General features: G+C 35.2%; 2 protein-coding genes across 3 annotated transcripts; both read left to right on the top strand.

Moving 5' to 3' along the window:
- Nucleotides 1-324: 324 nt before the first annotated feature.
- LOC120195244 (protein ECERIFERUM 26-like) lies at nt 325-4,700 on the top strand. 2 transcript variants are annotated; one of them, XM_039197318.1, is made up of 3 exons: nt 325-785; nt 3,811-4,107; nt 4,138-4,700. In XM_039197318.1, the coding sequence occupies exons 1-3, from the start codon at nt 348-350 to the stop codon at nt 4,684-4,686; spliced, it is 1,284 nt and encodes a 427-aa protein (XP_039053249.1). In that variant the 5' UTR covers nt 325-347; the 3' UTR covers nt 4,687-4,700. The 2 variants fall into 2 exon arrangements, with proteins under 2 accessions (XP_039053249.1, XP_039053248.1); XM_039197317.1 differs by having other exon boundaries at nt 3,811-4,700.
- Nucleotides 4,701-5,911: 1,211 nt separating this feature from the next.
- LOC120195230 (NADPH--cytochrome P450 reductase-like) lies at nt 5,912-10,951 on the top strand. The gene is made up of 18 exons (XM_039197300.1): nt 5,912-6,355; nt 7,054-7,113; nt 7,219-7,295; nt 7,399-7,456; nt 7,561-7,644; nt 7,748-7,784; nt 7,876-7,945; nt 8,118-8,312; nt 8,403-8,495; nt 8,691-8,916; nt 9,042-9,125; nt 9,230-9,381; nt 9,457-9,553; nt 9,699-9,848; nt 9,932-10,009; nt 10,138-10,260; nt 10,350-10,463; nt 10,625-10,951. Exons 1-18 carry the CDS (start codon nt 6,050-6,052, stop codon nt 10,703-10,705), a joined length of 2,085 nt encoding a protein of 694 aa, XP_039053231.1. The 5' UTR covers nt 5,912-6,049; the 3' UTR covers nt 10,706-10,951.
- Nucleotides 10,952-11,146: the final 195 nt, after the last annotated feature.

The raw sequence follows: 11,146 nt of genomic DNA, 5'->3' as shown, positions 1-11,146 counted from the left end.
AATATATATAATCAGGATGGTCGGTCTATGTATAGAATTTTAATTGATCTTTTCTTTTTGAAGAAAAAACTTGAAAACTGAAAGGCATGAAATTATATGCCTGTTTTCAAGGAAATGTTTTGGTCATGCCATCACATGTTGTCATTAATTTGTGATATTAACTTCTCCACCTTCCCTCGCGCAAATCCTTATTAAAATCCACCACTTTGCTTCTGCCTTTGTTCAGTCCCTATCCATCCATCCTCTTTGTTTTTCCTAAATATAAATACAAGTTCAAATTCAAAAACCTTTTAACCCTGACTCTCATATCTTCCTTTTTCCGGGTCTCTCTCTCTATTTCAACCACGATGGTGCCGGCTTCTTTGGAGATTCCCGTTTCGGGCCATCGGTTCTCATCGGTGGTTCCCGCCAAAGTAACTGGCGGGAACAAGGATTTCGAGCTGACCAACATGGATTTAGCAATGAAACTCCATTATATCAAAGGCGTTTATTTCTTCCAATCCGAAGCGGCTCAAGGTTTGTCCGTTCATGATTTGAAAGTCCCGATGTTTGAGTGCCTGGAACATTACTACACCGTCTCCGGGAGGATTCGAAGATCGGAAACTGGCCGGCCGTTTATCAAATGCAACGACGGCGGCGTCCGAATCATCGAAGCTCGATGCAATCAGACCGTCGATGAATGGCTGGCAACGGCGAGAGATAAAGATCATTCCCTTGATCATATGCTTGCTTATGATCAAGTTCTTGGCCCTGATTTGGGATTCTCGCCTTTGGCTTTTGTCCAGGTACTCGTGGTTCATGCATTTAAGATTGCTTTCTCCACCAGTTTTCTTTTCTTTCTTCTAATTTATTTCCTCGTATGCATAAAGTATAATATTAAAAAGGTTTAATATGTTTTTAGGTGTCTAAACTATATCTTAAATTGACTTTTGGTACCTAAAGAATTTTTCGCTAAAAATAAGTATCTAACGTTTTGAACGTTACACTTTTAGGTGTTTGGACCATAACGATCGTTCAATTTGGTTGTTATCTGACATGTATCACGCATATAAAGTTTTAAAAGAAATATATGAAAAATATACTTTTTTAAGTGCCTAAATTATATCCTAAATTGATTTTTGATGCCTAAAGAATTTTTCGTTAAAAATAAGTGTCTAACATTTTATCTATTACACTTTTAGGTGTCTACCATTATTTTTTATTTTTTATTTTTAATAATAAAAATATTATTTTAAAAAATAAAAAAATAAATGCTTCCCTCATCATCCCCCTCCCTCCTACCCCACCTTCAACGACGAAGGGTCACCACCGGTTAGGTTTTGTTTGGAGCAGGGTGAGAAACTCAATGTTAGCGGTTGTGTAATGTATGGCCAGCTATAGACGTTGGAATCATTGAAAAACAATTAAGGAATACTTAAAAAATTGACGACCCTTCGAAACACTTTTCAAGACGATCGAAATAGTTTCATGGTGGTTGGGGACAGTTTTGACTGTGATTGCGAGACGATTTTGATGGTGTCAACGGCGACGACCACAATAACTATAACGTGGGAATGTTAGACACATATTTTTAGCCAAAAAAAAATATTTAGTCACTAAAAGTCAATTTGAGGTATATATTACTAGGGTGTAAATGAGCCGAGTCGAGCTCGAGTATTGCTGAACTCGACTCGACTCGAAAACTCTGAAATTGAGCTCGACTCGACTCGAAAACTCGCGAGCTTAAAATTTTAAAGCTCGACTCAAACTCGAAATCCTGAACTGAAGCTCGTGAGCAGCTCGAAAAGGTTCGAAATGAAAAAAAAAATTCTTAAAATTAACTCGATTAAAGCCTCAAACTCGAACTCGAACATGAACCTTAAATACATGAAATCTTACTATATTTTTTAAAAAAATATCAATACATAAATATTAATATTAATATTAATTTATTTTTTTTAAATAAAATCTTAATATATTATATTTTTGAGCTGCTCACGAGCTTTTCAAGTCGAATATCGATTAGCTCGTTTCAGCTCGTTAAGAACTCGAGTCGAGCTCAAGCTCGAGTCGAGTCCATTCGATCCGAGTATTTTATCGAGCCTTGATCGAGTCGATCTCGAATAGCTCACGATCTGTCTCGTCTCATTTACAGCCCTATATATTATGAATCTTAAAGTGTATTAAGCCTTAAAAATACAAAAAAAAAATAGTTTGCACAAGTGTAACTGAGAAAATATTAGGAACATATTTTTAACAATTTGAGGTATAATTTAAGTACCTAAAAGTGTATTAAGTCTATTAAAAAAATTATTGATATCATTATTGTTTCAATAATTTAAAAATTATAGAATAAATATATTTGGTTAGTTGATCATGTTATTCATCTTCATTCTTTCATATTCCCTTCAATTATGAATGTTAAACTCACTACGAGTGCTCTCATTCATTCTCTTAGAATTTCTCTTCTCCCTCTAAAAAAGACTAAAATTAAATTTAGAATTTATAAAAAATTATAGAAACAAAAATACTTTAAGAATAAATCAAAACATTTTATTTAAATAAAACTCTGGATTATAATTTTAAGAATTTGGACTAATATGATAATGAAAGAACTTACGAACACCTAACAAATATTTTTCATTTTTATTCACTGTTTATGGCCTTGCCTTCAAAATATGAAGTAGAAATAATGCGAATTAGTTCATGAACAATGTTTGAATATTTAGACCAATAGTACTTTATATTCTAAATGCCATTTTATTAAACCAACGTCTTATTTTAAATGCCTAATAATATTTTTTTAACATTAATTGAAAATAATTCGATTAGTGATATTATTAATATATTTAAGAGATTAAGTTTGAATGTAGGGGAGCTTATTGAGCGAGTTGAATGCGAGTTAGGTAGTGCTCGACTATCGACTCGTGATTGTTAAAAAGTTTTGATGCTTGACTCGACTTGACTCGTGCTCATTAAGAAAATTCGTTATTTGACTCATTGCTCGTTAAAATTTTGCTTAAGCTCATTAAGAAAGCTTGTTACTCGAATCACTGCTCATTAAGCTCACTGAATTTTCATTTTATTTTTTTAATTATAAATAAAATCTACTATTACTATATACAACTTAATATAAACATAAATTAATAAATTTAACTAAAAAATAAATTAAAATAACAATTAGGGTTTGATTTTTGGGTGTACTAAAATAATAATTATTAATTAATAATTTATTACTTTTAATTATTTATTAGAAAATTAATGGATTAGTGATTTATTATCTTCTTCATTATCTATTAGTAAATTAGTAATTTTTTGAATGAAATAATTTTTTAAGATAACCATTGAAAAGTTATAAAAAATACTAGCGAATTGCTCGTAAACTTATAGAGTCGAGTTGGATTTTGTTGGACATAGTTTGTTAAGGTATTAAGCCGAGCTTTTACCGTATTGAGTTTGAGCTGCTTAACTCATTAAGAATGCATTCAAATATAATTAATTTAAACTAAGAATAACTTTAGAAAGAAAATCGAGAAGAATCAGCCATTATTAATGGTAATGTAATGAGGTTTGTAAACTGTAACGCGCTTTGGGAAATCTGTCCAGAGGGATGTCTTAAATGATGCTGAGGTCAAAACTATAAATGCAGATTCCTTGTGAGTTGTCATGGAAAAAATACCTTTAGCAGTAAATACCTTTTCCTTTAGAGAGTATTTAGAAATTTAATAAAAAAAATAATACATTGAATTGAAAGAGGTAAAATACCATTTAGGTCCAACTAGATATTGAAATTATGCAAATGATCCTTCTAAAATAACCTCTCTTTTTCAGTTCACATGGTTCGAATGTGGGGGCATATCGGTAGGGCTCAGCTGGGCTCATGTATTAGGGGATGCATTTTCAGCCTCGGAATTCCTCAATGCATGGGCACAAATCATGGCGGAGGAACAACTTTCATCAAAGGTGAACGATCGTGTCCTGAAATCCGAATTTCCCGCTTTTGTTTCTGGGAAACCATTTTCCTTGAAAAAAGTTGACCCAGTTGGTGACCGTTGGATAACCGCCAATGACTCTAGAACGGTAACTCACTCTTTTCACATCACTGGAAAACAACTTCATCATTACATGACAACAAACTCTATTCATGACCTAAACATCACCGATAAGATCTCCGATTTCGAAATCATTTCGGCTATAATATGGCAATCGATGTCTAAAGTTAGAATCGATTTGGGTCCAAAGACCGTTACGATCTGTTCGAACAACCGTCTCGTTCGAGGTGATGAATTGGCGGCACAACCGGTTAATGGTATGACATTGAGCACAGTCAAAGCTGACTTCTGTGTTTCGAAAGTTGAAATAGCCGAATTAGCAAAGCTTATTGCCGATAGAAAGGTGCCCGAGAACGGTTTGATCGAAGATTTGCTATCGGGGGATGAAGAAAAATCGGATTTCATAGTTTACGGAGCGAATTTGACATTTGTAAACTTGGAAGGTGCAGATCTTTATGGATTACAACTTAAGGGACTGAAGCCAGTGTTTGTGAATTATATGATAAATGGAGTTGGGGATGAAGGAACGTGTCTGATTGTTCCTAGCAATGAAAAAGACGGTGGCAATGGGAAGATCGTGACCATGACCCTGCCCGAGGATCAAATTGAAAAGCTGAAGAGCATACTGGAAAATGACTGGAATATTTCCAATTAATTAAGGCAACGTAATTATAAAAAATCATATTTAATTTGAAGAAAGAGGTGATTTGTTATTGTAATGCGTGGTTTATCTGTGTCTGTATCGTGTAGTTATCATTTTTATATATGTACACGAATAAGATTGATTTTCGGTTTTGTAAATGTTGGATTTAAATTTTAAGTTCAATTAATATTATTTTATATATGATTGTCTGTACCAATTAAATTTAAAAATGAATATAAATAATTTTACGAGCATAATTGATTATTTTTAATGATAAATGTTATGTATATCACTATAATATTATTCCCGTAAAATTATTTGATTCGGTATAATTGGTGTTATATTTGTATTATATTTTTAATTCGGTATAATTGGTGTTATATTTGTATTATATTTTTAATTTTTTTTATTAATATGGGGTAAGAATAAGACAATATCTATTCAAAGATAAATTTTTAACCTTTCGACATTGAACACTCACACCCTTAACATTTATGGTGCTTGAACCCGAATCCTCATTGAATAACAACAATTCTTTTATCAGAAGCCACTTGGTTTATGTTATATCTTTTATGTTATATATGTTTTTTGGTATATTTTTAAAATATGTTGTTAGACAACGAAAAATTAAGTTAAGCAAATAAAATAAAAAAGGAAAATGAAGTAGAAAATAAAAGAAGGGATAAATTTAATAAATCCAGGTACCAAAATGGAAAGTCACATTTTAATTTGAGTAAACTACAAGTTTAGTGTCCCTACTATAATTTTTTTATTTTGATCATTCAATTATTTTTTGTTTCAAAATCATATTTAATATTTAGCTTTAATTTTATTTTGGTCATTTTCCATTGAAAAATTAATAAAACTACCGATGTTTTATTATCTTATGGTGACACATTAGTATCATCGTTAATGTTTTAATGAAGAGTGACCAAAATGAAACCAAAACTAAACATCAAGTATATTTTTTGAAATAAAAAATAGTTGGGTGACTAAAACAGAACAAAAGTGATAGTTGGGGTGCTAAACATGTGGTATACCGTTTTTATTTAGTTCTCTTTTCTCCCGGCTTTGTCGTCAACGAGTAGTGTCATTGAATTCGAACATGGAAAATCGAGAGAAACCGGATTCCCGGGTGTATTTTTTTCCTTACTCGTAACGCCTGTTTTCAGTTAATAGGGAAAAGTAAATAAAAAAATAAAATAAAAAGTTCACTCTAAAGTTCTGGTCAGGCATGTCTCTTTGGGACCGCGTCTCTCACTATTTAAACTGAAGCTTCTGTAGCTCCGATCAACCCCAAAGCTTCTTTTGCTCTTTCGCTAGAATTCTCATTTTGAATTGCCTTTACCTTTGCTGTGTTTTTGGGGGTTGAAAGATGAGTTCGAGCTCGGATTTGGTGAGTTTTGTTGAGACTGTATTGGGAGTATCGTTAGGCGGTTCGGTAACGAATTCCATGATAATGTTGGCAACCACGTCGTTGGCGGTGGTTCTGGGGCTCTTGATTTTCCTCTGGATAAAATCAGCCACTGAACGAAGCCGTGGTGTTGAGCCTCTGGCTGCTCCTAACCCTGTTTCACTCGATTCTGATGAAGATGACGATGAAGCCAGCGTCGCCGCCGGTAAAACGAAGGTCACCATTTTCTACGGCACCCAGACGGGAACCGCTGAGGGATTTGCGAAGGTAAAAGAAGAAGAAACTTTGATGTTCCGGTTTTGATTGCTTAGTATGATGATTTGATTGTTGTTATCTTGAAAATGTATGACTTGAATGTTTCACTTGTTGACGGAAATGAAACCTTTTTTACTGATGGAATTTGGAAGAAAATTGATGTGAACTTTACTAATCAAGCTTGTTTTTGCAGCCAATGGAAAGTTGTGTTACTGGTATAATAATTATATGATACAGATCAAGATTAAGAAGTTGCAAGGAGATGAAGGGACTGTTCTTTTTTCTTTTAAGTCACACTTCATGAAAATTTTAGGGTATCAGACTATTTGAAGTTCACTGTACTTTTCAACTGTTTTCGAATATTCGAATAATTTGGCTATAAGTTTAGTTGTAATAAATCGTTTATTCGTTGGAGATTTAGTTGCATTGTTGATTCGATACGCTTTTATGTCCGTACCTTTCGTCATCCCGAGCTCAAAGATATCCGGACGTAAATATAGATTGAAACGTGGCACGATCGTTCTCGTTAGCAAATCTTTTTCTATTAATTGTTTTGTCGTCAATAGCGGATGATTTAGCTACATGGGGAACTTTTTTGCCGTTACACTTGACCGAAGTCGATGTGTGCTTGGAACATGGCGCTGCATGATCGGAAAAGATGTCTTTTTTATTTAAAGTTCACGTGTTGATGTGAGGATTACCTGTTGCAGGGTTTAGGTGATGAGATCAGGGCAAGATATGAGAAGGCAGCAGTCAAGGTTGTTGACCTGGTATGTACACAGAATTGCTTGTTACCTTGTTTTCTTACTTCAGGTTTTCTTTTTCTTCTAGTGTTTTACAATTACATTCATCAAACTTTGTATGTTTTGTACTAGGATGATTATGCTGCTACTGATGACCAATATGTAGAGAAGCTTAAAAAGGAGACCCTGGCTTTTTTCATGGTGGCCACGTAAGACATATTCTCACTTCTACTGATGCTATACTTGGTTGTGTATTTGTTCAGCGTTATATAAAGTATGGGGTATTTAATATAATTGAGCCTGACTTTGTAGTTACGGGGACGGGGAGCCGACCGACAACTCTGCTAGATTTTACAAATGGCTTACCGAGGTTGGTGCCTTGAAAGAACAGTCAAATTTAGACTTTGTTTATGCATCATTCATCTTTTTTTGTTAATTAACACTCACTATTTCGTTGTTTTGTTCAAATTGTAGGGGAATGGAAGGGAGCCCTGGCTTCAACAACTCACATATGGCATTTTTGGTCTTGGTAACCGCCAATATGAACATTTTAATAAGGTAACATTGGCACATATGTTTGGAACTCGCCCACAGAATCACTTTCTCTTGCAATAGTGGTATCTGATTTTATGGTTTCTTTTTTCCGTTTTTTCCAAAATAGATAGCAAAGGTTCTTGATGAGAAACTTTCTGAAGAAGGTAATTTTTTTATATTACTTTTTTTGAGATTTCACCCTTCTAATCTTGATGAGATTCTACTAAGTGTATGACTTTTTTTTTTGTGAAAAAGGTGCCAAAAGTCTTATCGAAGTTGGTCTTGGTGATGATGATAAATGTATTGAAGATGATTTCACTGCATGGTATGTAATCCTCTTTCAGTCTTACCCGAAATTCTTTTTCTTCATTTTTTGAAGCTGAAGCATCATAATATATTACCTTGGTGACTTGAGCTTTTCTTGGGGACAATACTTCAATGCTGTGCTCTGCTAGCTTTACTGTACATCTTTTTCATTTGTTTTGTTCCTTCCTTAGGAGAGAATTGCTATGGCCAGAGTTAGATCAACTTCTTAGAGGTGAAGAAGATGAAAAGACTGTGTCTACCTCATATACAGCTGCTATTCCCGAGTATAGAGTAGTGATTCATGATCCTTCTGTGATTCACATCGAGGATAATCACACAAATATTGCAAATGGGAAATCTTCACATGACATCCACCATCCATGCAGGTAACGAGGGGTGTGTGTTGTCTTGGTTTTCTCTCCCCATCCCACTTTTATTTTCCATCTTGAGATCACCATTAAATGATTTGCACGCAGAGTTAATGTTGCCGTTCAGAAAGAGCTCCACAAGCCTGAATCTGATCGTTCTTGCGTACATCTGGAGTTTGACATATCTGGGACTGGTATAACGTAGGTTCAAAGCTTTCAAATGTTTGCTACTATATAAAATTGATTTCCTGTAATTCTCTGTGAAAGCAGTATTAATATTTTTGCTGTGTTTTAAGTGCTTTTGACATCACAGATTTTGGTTTTAAAAAGAAAGATAACATCGTTTTCTGATTTATGATCTTTTACAATTGCAATTAATAAGTGGAACTGTTACAGATATGAAACTGGAGATCATGTTGGTGTTTTTGCTGAGAATAGCACTGAGACTGTCAAGGAAGCAGCAAAATTGTTGGATCAACCACTGGATTTGCTGTTTTCTATACATACTGACAACGAGGATGGCACATACCGTGGAAGCTCATTGCCACCACCTTTCAACAGTCCATGTACACTTCGAACAGCATTGGCTCGCTATGCAGATCTCTTAAACCCTCCACGAAAGGTAAAACACCCCCCCCCCCCAAAAAAAAAGCCAATAAAATTTCTAGAAATTCTGCCTGATCATTTAGTCCCTTTTGTTGCTTAATTAACATTTTTCTTTGTATCCAAACTGTTTTTCTTTGGCAGGCTGCTTTGGTTGCCTTGTCTGCTCATGCCACCGAACCCAGTGAAGTAGAAAGGCTCAAGTTCTTATCGTCACCGCAAGGGAAGGTTGATGGGATACTTAGTGTTGCTTTTTCTTTCTCTCGGTCTCATTTGTTCGTGTTTGTTATTATTTTTCCTATTGATTATGTGTTTTTCTTCCTTTTGCCCAGGATGAGTACACACAATGGATTGTTGGAAGTCACAGAAGCCTTCTCGAGGTTATGGCTGAGTTCCCGTCAGCAAAACCTCCGCTTGGTGTATTTTTTGCTGCTATAGCCCCTCATTTACAGCCTCGCTATTATTCTATCTCATCCTCCCCTAGGTGATTGAATTTGTTCTATCTACATATCAATGCTATGTTATACTTCGGGTTAATAAGATTAGTCCCTTTGAGCAGGTTTGCACCCGATAGAATTCAAGTAACCTGTGCTTTAGTTCATCGTCCAACTCCAACCGGAAGAATTCATTGCGGCGTGTGTTCAACCTGGATGAAGGTAACGACTGTATCTCTCTTGTGTTGCTCCTGTTGCTCTTCTGTTTTTTGTACTTTCTTTCTTATATACCCCGGTGTTCATGTACCCGGCAGACATTACTCGGATTCTATGACATCTAACATCTAACTGCATTGAAAATGTTCAGAATGCTGTTCCTCTGGAGAAAAACACTGATTGTAGCTGGGCTCCCATTTTTATCAGGCAGTCTAATTTTAAGCTCCCAGCAGATCCTTCAATTCCAGTTATCATGGTTGGACCTGGGACTGGATTTGCACCTTTCCGAGGTTTTCTACAGGTTGATTACTCCGTCTTACATTTTCTTTTATTTTGAAAGAAAAGGGGAATGAAGAAAATAACTTAAGCTATCTTTATTTACAGGAAAGAGTGGTCCTTAAGAAAGATAGTGCAGAACTTGGTCCAGCTCTACTCTTTTTTGGATGTAGGAATCGACAAATGGTTCGGATCTGATTCTGATAATAATGATATTCTAGCAGCATTATTAGCATGCCTCGTTGTAATTTTCTACCAATGTTGATATTCTTTAGGAGGATTTTATTTATTTACTTTTCCTGCAACATTTTTAGGATTTCATTTACGAGGATGAGCTCAACGACTTTGTGGAACAAGGTGCTCTATCTGAGCTCAGCGTCGCATTCTCGAGAGAAGGCAAAGAAAAGGAGTATGTTCAACATAAGATGATGGAGAAAGTATGTCTTAGTAGTAGGAAACAACAGATATTGCAGTTAATGATATAAAAATGGAGCATTATGTTAAATCTGTTGTTTCTGGAGTACAGGCAGCCTATATATGGAGCCTAATTTCCAAGGGAGGATATCTGTATGTATGTGGCGATGCCAAGGGTATGGCAAGAGATGTTCATCGTGCCCTGCACACCATTGTTCAGGAACAGGTATTGTTCATCATCTGTTTTCTATTTTATTCGTTCTCTGTTCAGATGAACATAGTTTAAAGTTTTCCAGGTACGCTTGTAATGATAATAATTTGAGTTTCACCATCACCGATTCTTGATTAGTAGGAACATTAATCTCGAAACTTGTCTACGAATTTCAGGCGAACGTGGACTCATCAAAGACTGAGTCTATGGTGAAGAAACTCCAGGTGGAAGGACGATACCTTCGAGACGTCTGGTGATGATGGCCCCATACGGTTCTTTGAAACATCCATGCCAAATATGGTGGTGGGTTAGGTTCGTATTTTCTAGCTCTAGCGTCTTTAACTGCTTCATCTCTACCCGTCCGGAGTAAAAGCAGCTGGTAGATCGTGTGGTGGTCGAGACAAAACCCAGTTTCATCCGGCGGTAGGAGTCGGTTGTGGATGTTAAACAACCTTTCCTTTTCTTCTGTAATCTCAAATAATACTAGGAATAGAAGCAAAGTTTGTGCTTAGACTTCCCCCTTCATCCAAAATTGGGACGGTCATGGCCGTGGTCATAATGCTTTCTGTTTGTAGGTTATTTGGGATGGTCATAGTTTCGCAGCAAAACTAAATAAAAAAACCAAATAATTAATATAATTAAAGTAAAATTAATATTATTTATTTAAATTTGTTTCAAGACAAAACAATCACTAAAGC

The sequence above is a fragment of the Hibiscus syriacus genome, unplaced genomic scaffold (genome assembly GCF_006381635.1).
Source record: "Hibiscus syriacus cultivar Baekdansim isolate YM2019G1 unplaced genomic scaffold, ASM638163v2 tig00117010_pilon, whole genome shotgun sequence".
Taxonomy (NCBI): domain Eukaryota; kingdom Viridiplantae; phylum Streptophyta; class Magnoliopsida; order Malvales; family Malvaceae; genus Hibiscus; species Hibiscus syriacus.
This window is presented reverse-complemented; position numbering and strand designations above follow the sequence as displayed.

Coding starts and splice junctions, on each gene's coding strand:
- LOC120195244 (XM_039197317.1), top strand. CDS start 348: ATGGTGCCGGCTTCTTTGGAGATTCCCGTTTCGGGCCATCGGTTCTCA. Junction 786..3,810: donor CGCCTTTGGCTTTTGTCCAG/GTACTCGTGGTT, acceptor TCTCTTTTTCAG/TTCACATGGTTCGAATGTGG.
- LOC120195230 (XM_039197300.1), top strand. CDS start 6,050: ATGAGTTCGAGCTCGGATTTGGTGAGTTTTGTTGAGACTGTATTGGGA. Junction 7,785..7,875: donor TGAGAAACTTTCTGAAGAAG/GTAATTTTTTTA, acceptor TTTGTGAAAAAG/GTGCCAAAAGTCTTATCGAA. Junction 9,382..9,456: donor TCTATCTCATCCTCCCCTAG/GTGATTGAATTT, acceptor CCCTTTGAGCAG/GTTTGCACCCGATAGAATTC.